Source organism: Ambystoma mexicanum, chromosome 4p (genome assembly GCF_040938575.1).
Source record: "Ambystoma mexicanum isolate Mex_15411 chromosome 4p, UKY_AmexF1_1, whole genome shotgun sequence".
NCBI lineage: Eukaryota > Metazoa > Chordata > Amphibia > Caudata > Ambystomatidae > Ambystoma > Ambystoma mexicanum.
The window spans coordinates 554,211,748-554,238,354 of NC_090927.1; the positions used below are offsets into that span (position 1 = coordinate 554,211,748).

The 26,607-nt window shown below is 45.4% G+C and overlaps 1 protein-coding gene across 2 annotated transcripts in view; it reads right to left on the reverse strand.

Moving 5' to 3' along the window:
• CSMD1 (CUB and Sushi multiple domains 1) overlaps positions 1-26,607 on the reverse strand; it is a 5,442,057-nt gene that overhangs the window by 463,105 nt on the left and 4,952,345 nt on the right. For both annotated transcript variants that reach the window (XM_069606098.1, XM_069606099.1), the window contains exon 52: positions 12,818-12,991. In XM_069606098.1, coding sequence (XP_069462199.1) covers positions 12,818-12,991 — 174 coding nt within the window. The remainder of the gene's footprint in view (positions 1-12,817; positions 12,992-26,607) is intronic.

Consider the following 26,607-nt stretch of genomic DNA (forward strand, 5'->3'; position numbering starts at 1 on the left):
CCAGATCTACCAGTTTTGGGTTGGGCTTTGTGAAATGATCCATTGCACCACACTTTCTGTTCCCAGAGCCTTTTGTCATGACTGGTGACTCCTGCACCACGTGGCCTGCCAGGGGGCCCAGGGGTATGTGTCTCCCTTCTGCGTGCCCCATCTGGGTACCTGTGGGATTCCACTATAGTTAGGGGTTTGCAGGGTTATCTGGACCTCCAATATGAGCCAGGGGGGGTTGTCATTGAGTGGCAGCGGTATTAGGTCGCTGGGCCCCAGGCGCGGGGATTTGTGGGTTAATATGCCTTTATTGTTTCACGACGGTGGGCGTGCAGCTGGGTCGCTGCACTCTGGTGTCCATGCAGTGGGCCGTATCTCTGATTGCTACTGCGCTGTTGAGTAGCAGTGAGCTTCTGGTGGTATGCAGTGTTGTCAGTGTTGTGGGGGTTGCATCAGGGGGGAACCACTGATTTAGTGCAAATGTTAATGAAAGCCCCGGGGCATTACCTGACTCAGTAATGCCCCCCAGTGAGAGTATTATTGCTATTAGTGCCCTGGCCCATAAAACCAGGTATTATTGCTATTAGTACTCTGGCCATTTTTCTTCATTGCACAATTCATTGCCTGGGACTAGCTAAGCCTGCCCCTCTCACTTATCATTGGGCAATTCCTCCTCTCTCCCTTGATTGGGGGAAGGAAATGTGAGTCAGAGTGATGCTGTAGGTTTTATGATCAGAGGAACCTCCCCTTGTCAGATTGCACACAAATCTATTTCTGACCCGAATACATATTTATCTATGTACCATTTTTCTAATATTGTAGGTCCAGTTAACATACTTTCTGTAGCACCAAACTATCCGTTCCTTGTCTTTGTACGATGCTGTGTCCACTGATGACAGAATTCTCCCCTTTTCATCCAGGTAACAACCTCTAAACCTTTCCAGATTTTACACAAATGTGCACCAGGGATATGGGTTACAGATGATAAAGTGTCAGATTTTTAACATGCATACATTTGGAGTGAGACCCTATTTTCCGCTACCAACCCCCCAGAATGCACCGCAGGGTCCTAACGCCTCTCAAAATGTTCACAGAAAAATCACAAAAATAAAGATATTACTTATATAATTCTGACAAGTCCGCACTATGAGTTATCTATCTTTTTTAAAATGATGCTCTGGTCAAAAAGGGGTGTGGCTTCCCACATCACAGGGTGGAATAACTGGTTTATCCACTTCCCCCAAGCTCAGCTGCTAGCAGAGGCACTGCCCCTCCCAGTTTCCCCTAAGAGGAAGCCACTTTACGGCCCCCCAATATAACATTTGCCTGAGTCCAGGACAGACCTTTGTTCAACTCCCTGTAGTCCCCAGCTGCTCCACCCCTAATCTAATCAGAGAGGTGACAACTCCTTTTGGCAAGGGGAGTGGCTGAGCAGGTTTCATCTCCTGTCGGGGGTAGTTGTCAGGCAGAATCAAGTTTCATTTAGCCAGGTTTCTGCTAAATGTCACTTTTTGTTCCCAGTTTTCTACATTCAAATCAAACTGACAATTTTTACATATACATTAAATAATTACTTCCTTCAAGTCATTTCAGAATATAGTTTTACATTGTATCCACCTCTTAGAAAGTCTTTCCTTGGTCTGGTTTTGTTTCATTTGTTCAGATTTACACAAAAGTCTGGTGGTTTTAAAACGCTGGCTTTCTGATAGTGGTGAGTACTGGTAATGCAACCATTTTTGGGATTAAGAAAATGAATTCCCCACAGTTCTGGGTTGCTTTTGGCAATCAGCATTGCCATTCCCAATGGTTTCAGGCTACTGTGTGTGTAGTCCAACGGTGGTTAGGCAGTGCCCTATTGTGCTCACAACATAGGCAAAAATGGGTGGCAGCCTATTCTTCATGTTTTCCCTATGCACTCTCTGGGGAGTTCTGGCCATCATGATGTTTTCCATGCCAGTACTGCACAGTTTTATTGTAGGGCTTGGATGCATGGGTAAAAACATCCCACAGATCAGAGACATACGGGCGGACATTGCCCAGAAAATGGAGAACATGGACCGCAGGGTGGACAAGGTCGAGGACAGACTGTTGCAGCTGGAGGCCAACCAGTCCTCAGCCGCGACCCAAGAGTTGGACATGTCCCTGAGAATAACCGCCCTTGAAAAAAGAGACGAGGAGTGGGCCAGGCAAATGGACGACTTTGAGAATAGAGAACGGAGGAACAACCTCAGAATCTTTGGGGTGCCGGAGTTGGAGGGAGAAACGGAAAGAGAATTAAACTGGGTGGTGAGGGACATCATCACTCTCCTTTTCTCGGACGAGATGACGACCTAACGAACTTTTGATCGGGTCCACAGAGCGGGGGGTAGAGCTGGGGGCCCCTGGTCAATTCTATTCCGCTTTCATTACTACACTGAGAAAGCGAAGGTCCTAGAGGAGGCCAGAAAGACACGGGAGATTACCTATAACAATGCACAAGTGTCCATCTTCCAGGACCTCTTCTCATACACGCTGGCCAAACGTAGGATATGCTGCCCTCTGACACAAATGCTAAAAGGGAAGGGGGTGTACTATAGATGGGGATACCCCTTCTCCCTCTCGTTTGAGTACGAGGGTCAATGGTCGACCCTGATTACAGAGGACGACATAAGGGGAGCCATCCAAGAGTACGTGTCGGACCCGTCCCCGCGGAGGGAACCCACGGGATTCGCAGCGGATGGAGCCAGAGAACGCAGGTCACAAGGAGAGAGGAGAAAGAAGACAGGGAGGATGCCGTCCCTGGACATGGAGAAGCGGGCCAGTCGGGCCTGGGATAGTCTGGTAGCTTAAACACCAATGTGGAAGTGCAAAAGGGGTACGGGGAAACCAGGCAAAGGACTTGGTTCACGATCAAAGACGAGTCGACTTCCAGGACCATGGGGTCCAAGGACAAAAGGGGCCTCCCAAAACAGCAAGTATGGCGGCTACCTGGGGGAGGGGACTCAGGAAGGGGGCTGGGCGGGAAGGGGGGTGCTCAAGGAGAAGTGATTTCTGATATTAGCCCAGCCGGAGGCGGTAGGCTGGTGGTCCGGCCAATAACCAGCAATGGTGGAACTATTTGGCTGGACGCCGGGGTGGGGGTGGGGGTCGAGGAAATAGTTGGGGTTGTTCAGTTTGAAGGGGGAGCAGGGGGCAGTTGGGGACAGGTTTGAGGCCCACCTGGGAGACAGGGGGAGGGGGCAAGGGAGATCAGGTTATAACACAAAAGGAGCAGGAAAGGAAAAGTGCCATGAGCCAGCTATCCAGTAAGATGTTGATCCTAGACAATGGCTGAGGATTTGCCTGCCCTGGGCGTGGGTTCCCTTAATGTGCGGGGGTTGAACACCCTAACCAAGAGATACTTAGTCTGCAGGGAATTCAGGAGGGCAAAGCTTGACCTGCTATTTCTTCAGGAAACACACTGGGCTCGGGGGAAGGAACCGAAATAGCAGGGAGGCGGGATCGTGGAAGGTCCTCAGCGCATCCCACTGAACCAAGAAAAGGGGGGTAGCCATACTACTAGCAAGGGATGTGGCTTTGAAGTGGAAGCCATGGTGAAGGACCCAGAGGGCCGATATCTGCTGGCAAGGGACTCTTTGCGGGGCTCCCCTCTGACTCTGCAGTTGTGTACGGTCCCAATGAAGGCCAGGCACAATTCTGTGAGGGAGTGAAGGACAGATTGAAATTGTTTGTTCACGGGATGCTGGTGGTGGGGGGGGGATTTCAATATGGTCCTAGACCCACCTTTGGATAGAAAATGCTTGGGGCCCCAATCCACTAGGGCTGCAGATGAAACCATGGCCCGTACCTTCCAGAGGGTCAATGCGGAGCTGGGCCTGGCGGACACCATTCCGACTCCCAGGACAGGGCTCCCCTCCTTCACATAATACTCAGCAATCCACACATCATACTCCCGTATAGACTACATCCTGGTAGACAAACCCCTTCTTCCACATGTCTCTGGCCACAGGGTAGACCCGGTCCCTTTGTCTGACCACGACTTGGTCCGCACCACCATAATAGGGGGATGGCAGAGGGGTAGCAGAGGGTGATGGAAATGTAATGACTCACTGTTGAAGGACGAAGTCCTAGCACAGGAAGTGCAGGACGCCATCTCAGAGTACTTCGAGTTAAACGACAATGGAGGGGTGGGCACTCACGTGCTGTGGGACGCCTTCAAGGTGACCTTACGTGGTGTCCTCATTAGAATGGGAGCCCTGAAAAAGAGGGCGAGGGAGGCCCAGGAAAAGACCCTTATGGAAAAGATAGCCCAACTTCATCTGGGCGACCTCCCGGAGGTACCCCTGGAAAGGGATCAGATGGCCTCCCTAGAAAACTACAAACTCCAGTTGAAAGACCTCCTGCTACATAAGACCGAGTGGAGCCTCCAACTAGTGAAACAGAAATACTATGAGAAGGGGGACAGAGCCGACAAAATTCTGGGCTGGAAACTCAGGGAGCTTCAGAGGAACAGAACGGTGAAGGCAGTGAAGAATGATTGGGGATCACTGGACCACGACACCCCGAGCATTCGAGCAGCCTTTTGCCATTATTATGAAAAGTTATACTCATCAGAGTATGACGGGGATGACACCCAGATAGAGGGTTTCCGGGACTCCATCCAGATCCCGTCCTTGACAGGTGAAATGGCAGAGGGTCTAGAGGGCCGGGTGACGGAAGAGGAAGTGGAGCACGCGATCAGTGGGATGAAAGTGGGAACGTCCCCGGGGGAAGACGGCTTCTCTGTGTACTTCTACAAGAGGTTTCAGGCTAGCCTAGCCCCTCACTTGGTGAGGGTGTTTAACGGGGTGTTAGAGGGGGGCTCTCTGCCGGACACCATGATGGGGGCCATAATCGTGGTTCTGCCCAAAGAGGGCAAAGACCCCACTGAATGCTCCTCATATCACCCGATTTCCCTCCTCAATATAGATGTTAAGATCCTGGCCAAGGTGATAGGCAAACGGATGGAGGGGATAATGCCCAAGCTGGTGCACAGGGATCAAGTGGGGTTCATAGGGGGCAGGCAAGGCTCTGATTACATCATGAAGACGATAGACCTAATCCACCATGCCCAAGAATCAGACCTAGATGCAAGTCTGCTTTCCCTGGACTCCGAGAAAGCTTTTGACAGGGTAGAGTGGAGGTACATGCAACTCCTCCTCCGTCGAATGGGCTTCGGAGCTCACATCAGGACTGGGTTTCCGCTCTATACGGGGCCCCAACGGCGAGAGTGCAGGTGAATGGAGAACTTTCTAACTCATTCCCTCTCACGCGGGGGACACGGCAAGGATGCCCACGCTCCCCTCTAATATATGTCCTGACGATGGAGCCCCTGGCCATAGCGGTCCGAGCCCACCTCAACATTAAAGGGATTAAAAGAGGAGAGGTGGAGTTGAAGCTCTCCCTGTTTGCTGATGACATTCTAGCATACCTGGTGGAGCCAAGCTCCTCGCTCCCCCCTCCTGGCCCTGATGACGACCTTTGGGCAATTTTCGCATCAAAATCAATGTTACTCCCTATGAGGGCTCAGGACCCGGGGCTGGACCACCGGGATAGGTGTGCGGGGATTGTGGTGGGGAGGGACTCCATTAGGTATTTGGGTGTGCTCCTCACGAGAGATCTCTCAAAATTGGCTTTGGCGAATTATGGGCCCATTATGGTGGAGATTAAATCAGATCTGAGGAGATGGGGAGGTATGATCCTGTCCTGGTACGGGCGAATGACAGCGGTGAAGATGAACATCCTCCCAAGACTGCTGTATCTTTTCACGGCACTCCCAACGGTGGTCCCAGATCAGATGTTTCAAGACTTACAGAGGGCACTCCGAGAGTTTGTATGGCAAGGGCGGAACCCGAGGATAGGGAGGGCCATCCTAACGTTACCTAGGGAGGAGGGTGGTTTCGGGCTGCCGGACTTCCTTCTCTACCACCGGGCCGCCCAGCTAAGGGTCCTGTTGGAGCATATGAGGGAGGGGATGGGCACCTATTGGTCTTATCTGGAGGACATGGATGCCCACCCTCTGAAAGTTCACGAAATCCTGTGGTTGCCACGCAAACACAGCCCAAATAAATTGCAGACCCACCCAACCCTGGGAATACTCTAGTCGATCTGGAAGGAAGGCCCCACAACTGCATACCTCACTTCATGGCCCTCCCCGATGTCTTTGCTCTGGGGCCACCCACTTAGACTGGGTAACAGGGGATTCAGGAATGCCCAGTGCTGGTTGGATGGGGGGCTGGAATGGGCGGGGCAACTGTTCAAGGAGGGCGAGTTCCTCGAATACGAGGAGCTGCGAGATGCACTTGGGCGGGGGTCTCTTTCAGTCTTTGAATACTTGCGCCTGAAGGGCATCCTCTGTGACCAGACTTGGGGCCTGAATCTGCGGAGACAATTGACCCCCTTTGAAAAATTACTAGACACGGCCACAACAAGGAAGGGGGTAGTATCCAAAATGTACCAGATACTGAATACTATTAACTTGGAAGGGAGGAGAGGGTTTCGGGGTTCAGGAATGCCTTGGCAGGAGAGGCCCTCTTGGAGGACGCATGGTCCAGGGTGTTCAAAATAGCATTCCATGGGAACCTGTTTACATCGGACATGGAGCACAACTTTAAGATCCTACAGGGATGGCATAGAGACCGAATGAAGTTATCCAAGATGTTCTCGGGGGTGTCCCACAGATGCCCAAGAGGTTGTGGCCAAGTGGGGATGAGGGGTCATATGTGGTGGTTCTGCCCTAAGGTACAGGGGTTCTGGGAGAAGGTACGGGGATGGATGGCGGAGGTCACCGAGGAACTACTCCCACTCAATCCGTTGACGATGTTGTTGGGCCTCCGCCGGAGGAAGCAGAATATACAGGTGCCCAAGAATGTGGGAGACCATGTTGCGAGCAGTAAGAGTGGCTCTAGCGCAAAGGTGGAAAAGCCCCCTCTAAGGAAGACTGGTTAAAAAAACTCAAGAACATGTTCCTCATGGACAAACTGACGACCATTGTAAACAATGAATCCAGCACCTTCCGGGCAAATTGGTATGGGGTTTACCAGGCATGGGGGTGGGATGCTCACTGAAATTATGCGGACAACATAGGGTGTGAGGGCGATGTAACCCAGAGAGTACCACTCAAGGACAATGGTGTAACCCATGGCCCGGGAGACAGCGGATGCCTCTAGGCAGCATTTACGGGAACGCATAGCACAGCCCCAAGGCACCGAACTATGAGTAATGAGGACGACTCCTGCGATTAGTTTTTTCGATGGGACACTGATCTGGGGGGAGGGGCGGAGTTGGGAAGGGGGGACAGGGGCAGAGGGGCAGATGGCAATTCCTCATCTGTGAGAGGCATTGCAGATTCCAGGCACCTGGCTTTCTGCATTACAGTGAATGGGACAAAGGGCAGGATGCCTTTCTCTGCTGACACTCTGGTGGGTTGGGTAACTCCTCCCTTCCCTGATAAGTAACTCAGAATAGGCATTCTCCTACAACCCTGCTATTAAAGAGGACATTTCATAACAAAGGCCTGCCTCTCACTAGGGGGTAGCAAAGTTGAGATGCCTTAAAGCACACTTAGAGAAGGGGGTAGGAATTTAGGCAGGTAGGCAGAGCAGAACAGAAGGTAGAAAGGATTTCTCTATCTTGGTTTTGTGTGGGTTTATACTTCCTTCCTGTCTCTTACAATTCCTGCACAGAAAAGCACTTTGGGTACGATGAAAAAAGGCATAAGTAATTTGTTGCTTAACTGCTTCCAGCCATCCATCTGTAGCTGCTTGTTGTGGATTACCTGCCCCTACACACAGAGTGACCAAGTGTAGGGATTCCTTGAAATTGCAACATTAGAGCCTTGATGATCAATAATATAGCGTGTATTAAAATACTCGTGAAAACTTAGTATGGAATTTAAGAGCACTTTGTAGAAAAAGTATTTCTTTAAACATATCGATATTCGGAACTTCAAAAAGCTTTCAGTGTATACATTCATAATACCGAATTAGTTGACAGGGTCAATGAGATTTTACTGCATTTGCATTAGGGTCAGAGGACAGCTGAGATTATTGAATTGCTTGTAGTTAAATCCAGGAAAAGATGTTCCTGACAGTTGTAGTGTCCCATCACCTGTGATTGAGATGGTGTGGAGGTTTGATACCCCTGGCTGAGAGATCACTCCGAATTAAGAAATGTTGGGTCTCAAAAAGATCTCAATAATGTCATTAAGGCACTGTTTATGGTGTGCAGAGAGAAAGCACCACGCTGACACCAGTCTACGGATTGGACAAATTTAAGGTTAGACTTTTACTTGGTGTCACTGTCTGTGAAAAGACACAGGGCCTCAATGCAACTATGCCGGTCCTTAAACTATGGTGCTGGTAAGCTTACTTGCACTGTTGTTTCGGATTTGCATATTACAGCTTTGCGGGCGGGTGCCGTCCCATCCAGCAGGTCAGACCTGCCGAGCGGAACGGCACCTGCTCGCAGAGTTTTCACTGAAGTTCTGGCACTGTTATTAACAGTGCTGGTGCTTCCATGGTCCCCATTCCCATAGAGTCCAGTTAGACTCTATGGGAATGGAGACTTACCATTTGCCGGCACCTGACTTGCCGGATCGCCGGGGTTGTAATCCCTCAGAGTTACTGGGAATTTAGGTGCCGGTAAATCATTACAGGCCCGGCGGCAACCTGCCAATTGCACCGGCACGGTTTCCGCCGGACCTGTAATGAGCCCCACAGTCTGAAAAACGGTCTTTTAGAACACTGCCTGAGAACAACATATGAATCCCCTTTAGAGAACGTACATCTCTGTTGGCATACCCCTGCCCAACTGACAAATTAAAAATGTTTCAGCATCTACAAAATCAGCCAGGTGTTACCACCATATCTTGGAGATATCTTGCACTCTTCGAAGGCACCCACCAAGCACATTCAGACTATGATCCAGGGGGAGATGCAAGAGATCTCTTATCATTCTGAAAATCAGCTGGAAGGAATGACCATGTATGCAGAAGAACCCATCTATGTGTGATCTCTTCCTATGCCTGCTTCTCTGTGAAGGTTCTTCACTTCATGGTTTTGTCAATATAAATAACCTGTACATCTAATGTGAGGACACGGGGGTTCAAGACATGTTTCTAAGTGGTAAATATTTTTAGTGGACAAATAGTCCAAATTATACCTCTAGGGTCTCCCTAGGTGTGCAGTTTCTGTCTTGATATAATTTCTTCTGAAAAGACCCATTATATAGTTTCTTCAAATAAGTTTTCCTACTTTAGACATTAATGAGCTACATGAATGAATATTCCCTATAGGGTTAGTTTCGCAATTCATGTTGGAAGAAACACTTATTTTTGCACCAGATTTCTCCCATGTTTACCATCCATGTTAGCAGTTTCTAATAAATGAATCCTTGCCTTTTGTGGAATACCCTTGTTTGCCCATCAAGGGTCTAATCTGTAAATGCAACCATTTTGGAGTGTGCTTGTTGCTTCCGGCACCTCTGAGCTCCTCTTGTAAGGGTCATACTTGTGATTGGCCCTTTCTACCAAAAGATAACCAAAGATACCTCAAAGAGCCTTAGGTTGAAAATTGTGTGTCAATAAATGCATTTGTAGGTTAAGAAATTCAAATAGAGATTGTTAAATCTGCACAGGTAGGCGATGTGTTCATCCAATCCTCCTTGTAAATGAATGCCCCCCTTCTAAAGTCAAAACAAGAGGAATTGCACACTTTGAACCCCATATGGTAAATCAGTTTTTACAATTAATTTGATAATGCCTGACTCCGTTAACTGGGATGGACCGACTTCCATAGTCATAGTTTCTGAGTGACAAAGGCTGAAAGGCCCTCCTCAAGATCATTCCCTTTGGAGAGTAATGCTTACATGAATGCCATACACCATTGTAACTGCTGGCAAGGATTAGCTCAATCTTTCTCCAATTAATGTCACTCAATCACCACATTCACCAGCACAAATCAGGAAGTGAATACTGAATCAAACATGATTTGTCTAAGTACCAAAGCTTTATCTAAAGACAACTAACAAATGCACCCTTAGCACACATCTATACAGCTAATGAGTGCACTTGCAGGCAGCAGCGCATGTATTTCCAGAGACCAATAGTGATGAAATAGCTTCTACTTCAAATTAGATCCATTATATCACACTGCCAGGTGTGAACATTTGTCAAACCTTGTGGCTTTACATCTATGCCGTTAACACTCCTAATTAGAGCTTGGCGTTTTTGTAATTGATTTTGTCCGAGTGCTTTTAATCGTACTCTTGTCAGTGCTTGCAAATCAGCATGCATACACATCTCACTTAGTTCCATTGGGGCATGACAATGCGTAGCAAGTGTTTAATTCTGTAGCATTCAGCAGCAAAAAAAGGTTATATGTTTGTTTTTATTTCAGTGCAAATGCAGTCTTTGGTTTGTGACACGGTATACACGGTATACAGAAAACCTTACACAAAATAAAAACGCTAAAGAAAAAAAAATCAAACAGAACGAAAAAGGATATGATAAACATACAATACATACGAATAATCATCAACTCAGAAATAAAACATCATTTTAAAATGCACGTGCATCGCATTCCGTAATCACCTTTAATTTCTAGCCTGCTAATCTTCCATGCTCCCACAGAAAATCCCCACTTTAATGATTATCTTAAAATAGAAGTGGACTTCAATAAGGTGTGTGGATTGATATTAAACATGCGAGCAAAGCTAGTCTCTGGGTGCAGAGTCCAAAGAAATATGCAAACCCAAATTCTAGGTGTTCCATTGGTCATGGAAAATTTTGAGTGAGTCCTCCATATGCTTAGGCCTGTAAATCTGGATGGCAAAGAGAATGTAGCTGCAGAGTCAGTGGATCTCCATGGATATTACCCTCTCCCTCTTGAAAAAAAGAGGGAGAGGAACTTATCTGCAGCCCCAAGAGAGGGGCCTGTGGCCATAGTCCTATGTGGCCCTCCAGGGGCTCTGTAAAGGAACTGCTCTGCTGCCCCAAGCGAGGGGTCTGTGGCCATTGTCCTATGTGGCCCTTCTTGGGCTCTGTAAAGGAACTGCTCTGCTGCCCCAAGCGAGGGGCATGTGGCCATAGTCCTATATGTCCCTTCTTGGGCTCTGTAAAGGAATTGCTCTGCAGTCCTAAGCGAGGGGGCTGTGGCCATATTCCTATGTTGCCTTTCAGGGGCTCTGTAAAAGAACTGCTCTGCTGTCCCAAGCAAGGAGCCTGTGGCCATTGTCCTATGTGGCCCTTCTTGGGCTCTGTAAAGGAATTGCTCTGCAGTCCTAAGCGAGGGGGCTGTGGCCATATTCCTATGTTGCCTTTCAGGGGCTCTGTAAAAGAACTGCTCTGCTGCCCCAAGCAAGGAGCCTGTGGCCATTGTCCTATGTGGCCCTTCTTGGGCTCTGTAAAGGAATTGCTCTGCAGTCCTAAGCAAGGGGGCTGTGGCCATATTCCTATGTTGCCTTTCAGGGGCTCTGTAAAAGAACTGCTCTGCAGTCCTAAGCGAAGGGCCTGTGGCCATATTCCTATGTGTCCCTTCTTGGGCTCTTGCCAAGCCCAGCTATGATGAAATCACTTTGGGTTGTAGAAACCCACCACTACAGAACTGGCCACAGAAAAAGAGGAGGCAAGATAGAGAGGTGCACATGTATGTTCAATGGGCACATAATCAGAATAGGCAGAATAGCACCCCAAACTGTTCAGACAATAGAAGTTAAAAGTAGCCACTGAGTGTGAAGTTTAATTTAAAATATCATGTAACAATTGGGAAAATAAAAATGCACCCCTTCACGGGGAGAGAGCACAGCCAAGCGTGGTGAATCATCCTTCCTCCTAAAAATATTTGCAAGTTTACCTGTGTCAAAGGATCCTGCTATGGTGCATTGAATATATTTTGACTTGCATTCCTCATGTTAGCCTGTTAAACATGTTATCCCATAGCTTGCAGAATTGTACGATACACCTTTTATTCAATCAACGCTTTCCCCATCAACTGCATGTTTTCACTGATCCCAGTGGGACTTTAGTCCATGATTTCTCTGAAGCAAAATGAAATGTAGATATTTTTTTGATAAAGGGTATCCCAGTAGGAGGACTAGTTAATGGCAAAAAAGTATTTTTTACAACATCTAAAAAATATAACTATTTATTCCAAGGTCCTATTTAGATGTTGGCAAGCTAGTGATGCACGTTAAGCTTTCTCCTCAGACCTTGCTGTACAGCCTTCCACAAGAGGTTTAAATCCCATTATAATTGCCAATGCCCTTCATCATTTAGAGGTAGATTATTCGAGAAATCATTATCACCTATTACTATAGCACGTAGAAGCCGGAGGAGTTCATCATGAAACATGGTATGATGACTGCACCTGCCCTCTATGGACTTTTCTCAGTGTTCCTGGTGTTGTTTTTGTGTTATGAAGAATTGTGTATCACATTGTGCTCGCACCCTGGAATCATACGTGTTGAATTCTTTGTGTGCCACAGTACAGCACCCCATCTAGCCTTTGGGGAGATGAGCACCCCACCAAACACACACATTAACATCAGGTTCCTAACCCATAAATCATTATTAATCCTTATAGTCGTCCATTTTGTTATGACCGTACGCCTTACACATGCACTTCTTTACATTGGTATGCATTGTATAACATTATTATTTATGCTGTGTTTCATTAAAAGTATGATTTAGCTAATCATGAACATGTGGGTCATGATATGTGTATCTAGGGACGCATCATTTACAGTTGATGTTGCAAAGAGTAGTTGGATAAAACATGTTTGGTGTGAAATAAACAGCACATGTCATATTTACCAAGGCACAGCGTTTCGGCACCACTCCAGAGTCCATTTGCCAGGCATTCTCTGACGTGAGACCCAACAAGTGTGTATCCCGAATTACAAGTAAATATAGAAGTGGCTCCAAACATTGTCAATGTCCCAATCCTATTGCCGTTTATTGGCGAAGGGAGCTCGCCGCATGACACAACTGCAGAAAAGAGAAGATATTAATAAAACACAGGACATGTTCACTTTCAAGGGCATGTTTTCCTCTAGGAACTAAAGCACAAGAAATAGATACACAAAATATGCTTCCCGCCTGAAAATGATTTGTCTGATGTTGAAAAGAAGTACAGTAAATCAATGTCTCCGAAGTTCGGAGTATTGCAGAACATTATCTAATTACACACAATTAGGAGAATAGAGGCCACAAGCTAACAATGAAATTAATAAACGTTATCCTGAATGCATATGCTGGTTAGGTGACTTACAATCTCACTGTTGTAAAATCAAAGAACTAAGTGCATACCACTTATATGTTGCTGTTCAATGACAATACTATGTGTATGGTAATATGGTGTGTTCCCACTAAGAGGAACACTGATTAAGCTGAAATTACACTCTACAACGAGAACCTACATCATGCATTAAATTAAGGCCAAAGCGTGAGTTGTTAATGGAACATTATAATAGAAGAAGAATAGTACAAATTGACAAGTTTATTGAATAAGAACGTTTTTAAAGTGATAAGAGCACTCAGTTACTAACCACACTTTGATGCATGCCCTGATGAAGAGCTGAAACAAATGTTGCAAGTTTAAGAAGAAAGGAATTATACTGTGTTGTTTTGACAAATGATAATAATGTGATATTGTATTTGTGTGTGGATGGGGTGCATATTTAATCCTTGAAAATAAAAACAGGGGTGTTATATTGTATTTTTGGAGATATATGGAGAAGTGCCTCAATATAGCGAATGTACAGTACCATAACAGATACAATGTTTAGGCCCTAGCACAGAATGCAGTGCAACCTTTCTCCTGATATAATATCTGATCAAATGCTAATACAAATTAACATACATTTCTAGTGCAGAATGTATAAAACATGGAAAGATGGACAAGCTAGGCGTGTAAAGGAAGGCCCAATTTAACACACTAGTAAAACCAATACTCAATAATGGAGTTCTCAAAGTTCAGGGGAAAACCCAGCTTTATTCAACGAATTAAGTTTGGCAGGGACAGCATGCATACAGCTCTCACATTATAATAGATGTGAGAGGTTTTCAAACAAAAGACATCTTCTGTGTCGTCATAATACAGTATTGATTACGACATGTATACATGTATTTAATTGGTTAACATTGTAAACTACATATATAGTATATAGGTGTTAGTCCCATGATTTGTTAGGGATATTTATGCAGCAACCCTTGATGCAAATTATTTCCCCGCTCAATCAAAAGAGCCACACCAATAGTCATTTTTGATTCATTCTAGTTCTGTGTGTGACTCAAATAGCGCCACAATGTTACGTCACCCCTCTGCCACTGATAAGCCAAGAAAACGGCTATGTATAGCAACATTCCAAATGACCACACCTCACTCCATGGCCCAAATGCTTTTCTTTCCTGACAATTCAAGTTTCACAAAATAAAATCACATGGGTTTTAGATAATTCAAATCACAGACTCTTTAACTGCAAAATATGTATAGTCAAAACCCTTTGCCTGGGGTTCATTTTTACTAACTAGCACCATGAAACTTGACAATATCACAAGCTCGACATTCGATTTTTTTCTGAAGTTTAATTTAAATAATAGACATCACTTGGCAAAAAGAATATCACACATGCAGAGCACTGTATTATTAATTCCCATGCACACTTGAAAATGCTAGCATTTTCGTTTGAATTTAATTACATGTAAAAAGTAATTTTGGCTGATGCTGCGCTCTTAGCAATGCTGGCAATTTTACAACACAGTAAGCTTTTCTGAAAAAACACTTTGGATTTCTATTTGCAACTTCTTTTCATTCACCACTATGCAAGGCAAGCTTCCCTTCCCTTGGGAGCCACGTTCACACCCCAATAGAAGGTGTGCTTTTAAATCAGTGACTCCACTCTGTTTAAATCTGGGAAGACACAGTCTTGTGCCAGCATATAAACCCAGGTATTCAGTAGATTATGTGTAACCCGTCTGCTTTAATAAATATGAGTACCCAATTACTCTACACACTATCACCTTATTCACATTATTCACGCTGGAAACAATGTACATTTTCAATTTCAACAAAATCTCCCCATGTAATATGGCTATGTGGCAATTCATAAAATTCTAAGGATCTGCTTTGTGTGCCCACCCAATCACTAATGGGGGAACTATTCAATCAAACAGATCCCCACCAAGCTTGGTGTGGATGGACAAGTTTACTTACATAAATATCCCTTGACTTGTCCTCAGGAAAAATTACATCAGGCACAGATCATCTACAGGTGCAGTAAAAGGCCATCGGAATCCACCATCAGTTGTGGATTTTCTCCAGGTTCAATCCTTCTGATTTGCCTCTCCTTGCTCATAAATTCCAGCCTCTGTCTCCTCTATTGGTTTTCTACAGCAATCTCATCAGCAGTTTCAACCCAGGTAATTTCAAGCAGTCTATGCTTTTCCTGTGTGCATCTCATATTTGGCTGAATTTTTTAAACTGAAGGCTGCCAAAAATAGGGTGTTGCAACTATGACAAAAAATTGACTCAATGGAAAATAAAGAAAACTATGCCATTGCTGTGAAGTCCCACAAAGCTGCCATCTGGAAGCGAAAAATCCTCTAATTATAAACGTATAAATAGTGCAACATCTAACTCCAGAGAACTTTTTAAAATACCGAAAGCGCTTGAAAACCCTTGTCCCATCACGTCTGCTGTCAATAAATATACAAACCAGTTCATCTCAAAACAGGATGCAATGATGAGAAAGATAGAGAAAATCGAAGGGAACATTGCAGTCAAACACGTTACCCGGGACAGAACTAGGGCGTGTAAGGAAAGTATAAGATCACATGCTCTAATATTTTTGTTTACATTTTGGCCGGTCACTGAGATTGAAATTCCGAAGGTCTTGCACAAACTCAAACCTACCAAAGTGCAAGGGTAATATTTGCCCTGCAACTCTTGTTAAATCTTGTGCCCCTCAGTTGATACCGCTGATTACAAAATTCCTGAACATGTTTTTTCAGGACAACCTTGTTCCTTCATCCATCAAGCATTCCTGGATATCCCCTATATTGGATCAACCTTCCTTGGATCCTGGTCAGCCAGATAACTATTGTCCTATAACCAATACACTTTTCCTGTTGAAAATCCTGGATAGGATTGTCTATACTCAGATGCAGGACTTCCTTGACACTTATAACATACTTGGTCAGAAGCAATCAGGATTTAGGAGCATTCACAGCACTGAGTCAACCCTACTGGACCTTAAGGAAAGCATCTTAAATTTCTTTGAAAAAGGGGGACACAGAACGTCTGATGCTCCTGGATTTGTCCGCCGCTTTTGATATGGTGGACTATTCAATACTCGTGTCAAGACTACGGAACTTGGCCTCCTTCTCTGCTGATGCACTTAATACTTTCTCTTTGATCTCAAAGCAAATGTATCTTTTCAGGATGCCATGGCAGATGAATGCCTCGTTACGTGTGGAGTCCCACAGGGAGCCTTTGCCTCACCAACACTCTTTAATATATTTATGCTTCCCCTCTTTGAAACACTAGATGCAGAAGGTGATGTTTATGCAAACTATACTGACAACACAGTGTCTTATTCCATTATCAGGGAATCACAGCAAAGACACCATCACTGTCATGCCATATACAATCTCATTGAATCCTGGATGGTTGACAATGGTCTACCAATTTACAATGCTAAAAAAGAGCTTATGATAGTTGGCATAGCAACACAGCTACATAAGATAAGCGATGAGTATCGTCTGTTTCAGATCACAGGTTGTGCTATTTCCACACTGCCTAAGATCAAAACCCTGGGAATAATCTTAAACCAGGAATTTAATATCAAGGCACACTTAAACAGCCTGGTCTCCATCACTTCAAATGACCTTAAACTCCTTGCTCAACTAAGGCCTGTTCTTAACCCTGTACATTGTGCCACCCTTTGCAAGGACCATTATTAGGGCCAGACTGGACTATTGCACAAGTCTCCTTGAGTGCATTGGCAGGGGCAAAATTTCTTGCCATCAAGTTATTCAGAATAATACAGTATGCATCGTCGAGGTCCTATGCAGATCTTACTATGTAACAGCAGCAAGGAGGGCTCTACACTCGTTACCCATGAGTAGTAAAATCATGATTCAGACTCTTTGCATTACACACAAGTGCCTTCATGGTGAGACACCCAGCTACCTTTCAAGCAGGCTCGCCATAGAGTGCTCAGGTCAAATAACGCCCATCTCTTACAAATGCCAACATCTAAATTGATGATATTTACTCAGGAATTCTTTCCATATTCTGCTCCCAAGTGTTGAAATGCACTGACACAAGACCTAACAGCATGGCCCTCCGTTGTTAACTTCAAATAGGGACTGAAAACTGACTTATTTCACTGATAAACACAGCCATTCTCTGAAAATGTGTTTTAGACATTGACCCCTTCTTGTCTGTTTGTTGCCTCCTTTCTGTTGTCTGTCTTGTGTTAGCACATTATGCCTAGGGGTCTGTGTTTTAGCGCTTTACAAATAAAATAAACAATAAATAGATAAATAAACCTAACAATTTGCAAATATTTACATTCGTCTTATCATGCCAGGCTTAATGAAGTGACTACCATGTCTGCACGAGGTTGCAGGTTCGAGTTACAGTTTTACGTGACTTTCTCAAACATTATCAATGTCAGTGGGCCTCATTACGAGTTCGGAGGTAGCCATGTCGTCATTACCAGCATGGCTACCTCCAAACTCGTGTCCAGGTCCGGGTCCCGAAAAAAGGGAATTTACAGGCCATTCCAACTTCTGCGGGCCAGGTAATTCCCATTTTCGGGACCTGGATCCGGTACGTCCCCATTCCCATTTGAGCCCCTATAGGGCTCAAATGGGAATGGGGTGGATGCTAACAACGGACCTGTTAATGACCGGTCTGTTATTAGCATCCAGGTCTGCTCGTGTGTGCCAGGGTCGTAATGAGGCCCAGTGTCACCAGATGTTACATACACATGTACTAAGCTACTAACTCCCAAAATGTCTGCTTCATGACATTTTCATGGGGAGATAGAAATAGATTTTAGGTTGTAGCTAGAGTTTGATGAGAGTTCAATCAACAGAATGGCCCTGTGATAACCGTTCCAATGATACTTGTCATATTCCTGTAAGTGTCACAGTTCCAAAGTTAATGGGCAAAGTATGACCATCTATGTAACCCGTTGGCATTGTATTAATTACACACATGTTACCCCTTCAATTTTCACATTAAGTTGTGTTTCTTCAAACTCAACAGGGTATCTGGCCATTAGCTTCCTGTGTTGACCTGGGCCTGAAATAAAGTCATTTCGAATTTCTTGTGAAATCAAAGGCCTGCAGGAGTCACCTTATCTTCCTGGACAGCTAGTGCTACTATGCCCTCTGAGCATCATTTGGCAGGCTCTTTAACATTTCATTTGTCATCCAAGTCCTGGAATACACCATGAAATGGATTTAAATACATGCATTTTTAAAACTGTGCATCCATGAACAGAATGTTCTGTTTATCTTAGGGGTCATCTGCTCACTGCACACACGGTCTGGCACAATCCCCATCCATTTTCTTGGCTCTGTGAGCTTCAATGAGATCTTCTTTCAGATAAAGATACATAGCCTAACATAGGCCTGGCATCCATTGGGGAAGGTGTCGTTTCCTGGGTCTTCAAATCTTTGTGAGAAATGTAATTTTTCAGGCTAAACGCCTGGCTTTTTTTCATGCACAAACTCACACTTTGAATATTACAATTACATCACACACAAAGCCTTCTTTCTATATTTAATATCATTTTATCTTTCCATCAATGTAAATCTTTCCATTATACTTTAGATTAAACTGGCACAGAACCTGAAGATTCACTTGTATGCAGTTCCTTTCAATCCCAGATCAAATGTTTTTATGTTTCCATGCTGCTCTTTGCTTTATCAAAGTAAACAGTGTTTACTGTCTTGCGGTTTATAGATTAATTGCTGGCCTTTCAGTCTACCAGTACACATTGTGCTTTCACATTTTCAAGACAGTGTTTCTGCACTTTAAGGCCCATTTAATTTGTATTCCTCTGGAAACAGCATTTTGATGTGTCAGATTGTTAATAAAAATACATCCTTTTTGTCTGTCAGACCAAAGTGTGTTTCCCCAATTACAAAAACGATATCTGCACTCTTAGGCATAACATATTTATGTATTTATTTATTTATTTGATTGTTACACGCCCAGACCCTCAGGTGTCACGGCGAGGTTATAAGACAGCTTAGAAATTAATACAAACATCATTACATTAGTTACATTACATTATTGATGGACAGTTGGTGCCAAAATACAATTTACAAATATTCACAATAACATGCAGCGGTAAGGATACTTATCTTTAGATGCTAATATTGGTTCAATAACCAAGTTTTTAGCAGTTTCTTATAATCCGTGAAGGAGGGTTCTTTTTTAATGTTAGTGGGTAGGGTGTTCCAGTGTTTGGGGGCTAGGGAGGTGAAGCCGCTTCCCCCCGCTCTGGTGGTTTTGAAGCGAGGGAGGGTCAGGAGGAGTTTGTCGTTAGATCTTAGTGATCTCCTGTCAACTTTGGGGTGTAGCGTATTGTAGCGTATTGTTGAGATAGATAGGTCCTTTTTTGGTCAGGCATTTGTATGTGATACATAAAGTTTTGAAGATAATTCTGGCTTTGATGGGGAGCCAGTGGGCGTCTTTTCTAGTCTTAGAGATATCGTGTGATTTTTTTTCATGCCTAGAGCTGCCCTCAGGACTTTGTTTTGCAGTAGTTGCATTTTAGCTAAATTGGTGTTGGATGTGCCTGTGGCTCTGGCTAAGGTGAGGCAGTTTGCTGGTGTGAGAAATTGACGGCTGAGAGCAATTAGTTTGGAGGTGTAAGCCGTGGAAGAGGAGAGCGCATTGATCTGTTTGGTCATAGTCAGGCTGGCGTTTATGTACACACCCAGTGTTTTTACTTGCTTCAGCACGGGGATATTGGTGCCGTCAATATTGATGGTTGAGTATTCTGGGTGAAGGGTTGCTATTTTGGCTGGCGATCCTACGATGAGGACTTCTGTCTTTTCATCGTTGAGACACAGGCTATTTAATGCCATCCAGTTTTGTATGATGGTGTACATTTTATTGATTGTTAAAGTGTCCTGCTCATAGTTACCTGTGAGAGGAATAAGGATCTGGGTGTCATCTGCAAAATTTGTGTATATGACACCCATATCGTCTAGTGCTGGAAACAAAAATTTGGTGTATGCGTTCTACAACGTAGGGGAGAGGCAAGAGCCTTGGGGTACCCCTATGGGGACTGGAATGGGGTGGGCTGCTTCTTTACCTGTGGACACTCTGTAAGTGCGGTCGGTAAGGAAGATTTTACCCAAGAAGTGGATTTGCTAGAGAAGTTAAACTCAGAGGCAAGTGAGTTGCATAATTTGTCATGGTCCATCAGGTCAAACGTGGCAGAGAGGTCCAGTAGATTTGTTTTTTTTTAGAAACGGAGTGACCCAGGCTTCTTTAATGCAGGATGGAACCGTATTGGAGTTAAAGGAGGCATTGACAAATTTGGTGATGATAGGGGTCAGAGTAGGGGCACAGACTTTGACTAATTTGGCAGGGACAGAGTCTCCTTTGCAGTTGGACGCTTTAAGCTTGGAGATTGTGTCAACTACAAGATCTTGGGAGACGGGTGTGAATTGGAAAGGGGGGTTTTAACTGCTAGGAGTAGTCTTTTAGAGTTCATTTTATTTTGCAGCACAGCAATTTTGGAGGCAAGTGTATCTTGTATGGTACACCATTCTTTGCTCTCGTTGGTGGGAGTGTCAGTCGGCAGGGGATTTTCAAGTTCTCTGAGGATAGAGAAGAGCTCCTTTGAGTCTGATGCTGCATTACTGATGGAAGCATTGTAGGCGTTGGCTTTGTGGGTTATAATAGCTGTTTTGTAAATGGTATTTGCGTCTTTGAAGGCTTTAGCCGAGTCAGGGCAGGGGTGTTTATTATGGATATGCTCGAGAGAGCATTTTATCCTTCTAAGGGCAACTAATTCCTCGTTGAACCAGAAGTTGGATTTTTTATTGATGCGTCTTAGTTTAGTGGAGACTGGTGCTATGGTATCAATCGCTGTGGAGAGGCATTTGTGATAGTACTCAGCGATGGTAATCGGATCGTTACTGAAGATTGAGTGGGAGTCTAGCAATTTGTTCAAGGTGGGGTCAAGGTTCTCCACCGTGAGCTTTTTAGGATTTCTACTTTCAACAGTATCTGTGAATTTGTTCTTAGGCGGGCAGGGATCGTCACTAGTGTTAGTGAATTCTATGGAGTAGTGGTCTGTCCCGCTAAGTGGGGTAATCGGGCCTATGGTGATTTTGGTGTTGAGGGTGAGGATCCAGTCCAGGGTACTACCCTTGGTGAGGGTGGGGACATTGACGTGAATGCAGAAGTTCATATTGTTAAGTGCCAAGAGAAGGGATGTTGCTTTGGTGTCTTGGTCATCATTAAAGCCAAGATTCAAATCACCAATGATGATACATTTCGTTTTGGGTTTAAGGATGCGCGCCAGTATTAATGGGATATCTGTTTCTGGGTGGCTGTTGGTACTGGGAGTTCTATAGATGACCACTATATTAACTGTGGTATTATTATTCAACGCTAGTTTAGCGAGCAGTAGTTCATATCCTGCAATTATTTCGATGGAATTAGATCTTGATTTGAAGGTGTTTTTTGCTATGATGGCAACACCGCCTCCTGGGGTGGTGTTTCTATCTGATCTGAGAATAGTGTAATCTGGAGGGATGGCTAATTCTAGCAGAGGACCTGAGGCTTGATGTAGCCAGGTTTCTGTGATTACTAACAGATCAAGGTCGAGTTCAATGATAAGGTCATGAATTTCGATGGCATGGGCTCCTAAGGAGCGGGCATTGATAAGTGTGTTTTTGAGGCTAATAAGGGGCTTGGTGTCCTTTATGGGTGTATTCTTAATTGGTGGATTGCTGGGCTCCATGTGTTTTCTTGGGGTTTTAGTTGCTATAATCTGAGTTAGTTTGTTGTTTGTTCTGATGGACATGGATTTAGGTGGCCTGGGTGGCTCGGTCCTGGTAGTGGGATTGTAATGGGGTACTTTGTAGCGTGCTCTTAGTCGGGATGTTCTCTCATATCCTGAGATGGGGTGTGTTTTTTCATTACCTGAGAGTTTGTGGATTGCAAGAGGATTGTTAGGGAGGGTTGGGGTCGAGTGTGTTCCTCATTGGTTGCTCGGGGGTCCTTAGGACTACGAGTGAGTTTGGAGAGAGCCAGGAAGGGGGTGTGGTTTGGAATAAGGGAGTGGGACACGGGATAGGGTAGTGCCTTGGGCAGGCTAGTTTGGGGAGCCCATTACTGAGGATGATGAAGTGGTTGCCAGTGCAGCGGGTGTCTGCTTGGACAAGGTGGAAGGGGAACATGATGATCAGTACCCAACGTAACATAACTAGGAACATCAGGAGTGGGGAGGCTAGGCTAGGCTCACTTTGTCTCCACAGTTTAGGCTAAATACAGTTCTGACCACCAAAATACCAATGGGCTAAGGGCAATAGTCCTCGGTGGGGTACAATTTAGGCTAAATACAGTTCTGATCAACAGGGTGCCAATGGGCTTAAAGCAATAGTCCTAGGTGGGGCACAATGTAGGCTAAATACAGTTCTGACCAGCAGGGTGCCAATGGGCTAGAAGCAATAGTCCTAGGTGGTGTACACTTTAGGCTAAATACAGTTCTGACCAACAGGGTGCCAATGGGCTAAAAGCAATAGTTCTAGTTGGGCACAATTTAGGCTAGATACAGTTCTGACCAACAGGGTGGCAATGGGCTAAAAGCAATAGTTCTAGGTGGGGCACAATTTAGGCTAAATACAGTTCTGACCAACAGGGTGCCAATGGGCTAAAAGCAATAGACCTAGGCGGGGCACAATTTAGGCTAAATACAGTTCTGACCAACAGGGTGCCAATGGGCTAAAAGCAATAGTCGTAGGCGGGGAAGAATTTAGGCTAGAAAACAATGTCATACATGTAACAACAATAGGCTAGATGCAGTGGTCCTGTGTGGGGCCCAGAATAGTCATGATTTCTCGCGTACTGGCTGGTGTCAGAGATGACTAATGGCAATCTCAAGTACTGTCTATGTCTCAGCTAATGTTTTGCAGTTGGACTGAGATGCAGTGACATGGTGGGCAGGCAGTGCAATATTGAATTTAAGAGTAATGCGCATAGTGCGCTAGTTTATGGGGTGGGTACATACAGAGGGCCACATCAGTTGCAGCTGTGACAAGCGGCTATAATTACGGCAGTAATACAATGCAAACAATGTGTTGTTCGTGTCATAGGGCAGGCAATAGTAATGCAGTGGCATTGGTACCATCAAAGGCAGTAACTGAAGAGGGGAAGTGGTTGTTCAACCCCTGGTGATCAATAATACGTTTGACGCTAGGGCGGGTGGATGTGGACAGACAGTCATTTGAATTTACTCACAATAGGTTTGTGTCCATTGGTGCAGCAGCAGGGAGTAAGGCACAATGGCTCCAACGGCGAACAGACGGCAAACAGGAAGTTGGCCTTTTTCCTATGGCCTTCTTCTGTGTGGCTAGCTTTCGCCTGCCGGGGGCAATACAGGTGAAATAAGCAACGGTGTTGCTTAGAAACCAGGCCAAGCCTCGGTTTCATCCCGCATCGTGCCGGCCATTTTTAGGTCAGGCGATGCACGTGGAGCGTGGAAAGCACGGAGGAAACAGCTGATTCCGTCGATCTCAGCTTCTTCAGGGTGGGAGATTCTTAGATCTCTGTAACACGGACAGTGTTACAATGGTGTCGCTTGTGCCGTAGCAGCAGCTTCCAGCACAGGGCACGAGGAAGTGTATGCAGTCTGCTGCTACAGACCTGGGATGAAGAGGGCTCCTGCCCTCTCCGTCATGGATGGGGAATGAATGGAGCAACAGACGGCAAACAGGAAATTGGCCTTTTTCCTATTGTCTTCTTCCGTGTGGCCGGCTTCCGCCTGCCGGGGACAATACAAGTGAAATAAGCAACGCTGTTGCTTAGAAACCGGGCCGAGCTTTGGTTTCATCCCGCATCATGCCGGCCATTTCTAGGTCAGGCGATGCACGTGGAGCGCGAAAGCGCAGAGGAAATAGCTGATTCCGTCGGTCTCAGCTCCTTCAGGGAGGGAGATTCTTCGATCTCTGTAACACGGACGGTGTTACAATGGTGTCGCTTGTGCCGTAGCAGCAGCTTCCAGCACAGGGCACGAGGAAGTGGATGCAGTCTGCTCCTGCAGACCTGGGGTGAAGAGGGCTCCTGCCTTCTCCACCGTGGATGGGGAATGAATGGAGCAACAGACGGCAAACAGAAAGTTGGCCTTTTTCCTATCACCTTCTTCTGTGTGGCCGGCTTCCGCCTGCCTGGAGCAATACAGGCGAAATAAGCAACGCTGTTGCTTAGAAACCGGGCCAAGCCTCGGTTTCATCCAACATCGCGCCGGCCAATTCTAGGTCAGGCGATGCACGTGGAGCACGGAGGAAACAGCTGATTGTGTTGGTCTAAACTCAGGGTGGGTGATTCTTAGATCTCTGCAACACGGACGGTGTTACAATGGTGGCGCTTGTGCCGTAGCAGCAGCTTCCAGCACAGGGCATGAGGAAGTGGATGGAGTCTGCTCCTGCAGACCTGGGGTGAAGAGGGCTCCTGCCCTCTCCGCCGTGGATGGGGAATGAATGGAGCAACAGATGGCAAACAGGAAGTTAGCCTTTTTCCTATGGCCTTCTTCCGTGTGGCCGGCTTCCACCTGCCGGGGGCAATACAGGCGAAATAAGCAATGCTTTTGCTTAGAAACCGGGCCGAGCCTCGGTTTCATCCCGCATCACGCCAGCCATTTCTAGGTCAGGCGATGCATGTGGAGCACCGAAAGCGCGGAGGAAACAGCTGATTCCGTCAGTCTCAGCTCCTTCAGGGTGGGAGATTCTTAGATCTCTGTAACACGGCAGTTAATTTGAACCTGGGGCTGCCTTTAAACCCCATTAGCCCCCATCTGCTTTTTTGTCATGGGTACCCCTTGGAAAGAGCAGGGGAGAGTTTTTTTTTTAATCAGAATTCCAATTGTTCAATGGAGCACATCCCGCTTATTTTTCAACCTCAGGGAGTGTGCGCTCGGATCTCCACCTACTTATTTTTGCTTTCCAGTGGTACGGTCATCAAATTCCTTCTTCTTCTTTTCCCTAGGATCCTTTCCAGGATCACTGAGGGCCTCCCAGGATCCCACTTCTTCTGATCCCCAGGCTGGAAGGAAGGATGTTAATAACTCTAGAGAGTGGAGTAAAACGTGTTGTGACATATTATTGGTTAGACATTATTTCCCAAGACAATATTACAGATAGATTGTGGTACATTGATTATATTTCACATTTCTATTTTCAATCACATTTTTTCTCAGGTCATGGGCTCAAATGGAGCCATGTTAGTTGCAGAAGATGGTGTAGACCTAATAGCCAACAGGACAATCAGTAATTCAATGTCCCAATATGGTCCATAGTCAGCCACAATCTTCTTCAGAATGCTCACCAACAGGGTGCCAATGGGCTATGTTGTTTTGCTGTATGTCTTAATCTGTTCCCTCGATGCCGGATGGTGGGCGATGGGGAGTTTTCTCTTTACCACTAGATTCTCCCACATCTTGGTCATCACTTCACTGGTAAAATGACTTCCACGGCCCGACTCAATCCTTTGCAAAAGGCCAAAACGAGAGAAGATGTGCTTGATCATTAGCACAGCAGCTGTCTCTGCCTTACGATTCAGGGAAGGAAGACATTCTACCCACTTTGTAAACATGCATGTTACAGTCAACATTTACTTGTTTCCTCTAGAGGAGCAAAATACTGGCCCAAGGAAATCGGCTTGCAAATCTGACCAAGTTAGTGTCATTCCCCGTTTATGTAGGGGCTCTGTGTTTTGGGAATATGTATGGAATTGTGTGCACACAGTACACCCCTTGCAATATATGTTGAGGTCCTGGCCCATATGTGATGTGTGGAACCAGGAATGAGATGCAGACATAGAGGACATACCCCTTTCAGTTTCTGTCTTTGTTCCTCGGTTTCCTAGGCATCGGCAAGATTGATCCATTCTTCAGCCATCTGACTGAAACCTGGAAAGACCTTGTGGTTGGCAATTTCAGTGGTACCCCCCAGTTGGGTGGAGAGATCTCTTTTTATGGTGTTAACCTGGACAGGAGATTCCATGTTTTTGAAGTAGTTACTTTTAACTCTAAATACCACCTCATCCTTCCTGATGTCAAAGGTTACCTCTTGCACTCCATAAGGGCATGAAGAGTACATCAAGAAATTCTCCTCGTGATTGGTAGAAATAATTTCTAGAGGAATACCGTCACTGATGCCAAAACAGCAGTGAAGAATTGTCCCAATAATCTCATTACCTAAATCAACAGAATAATGTTAGCCATCAACCACCATTCCAATAGACGTATCCACATCCAAAGTGATACTTTGAGGGTTGCTGTTATCCACCAATATTTTAATGGTGGTGTGTTCGGGATTTACTATAGCTTTTGGATGTAAATACA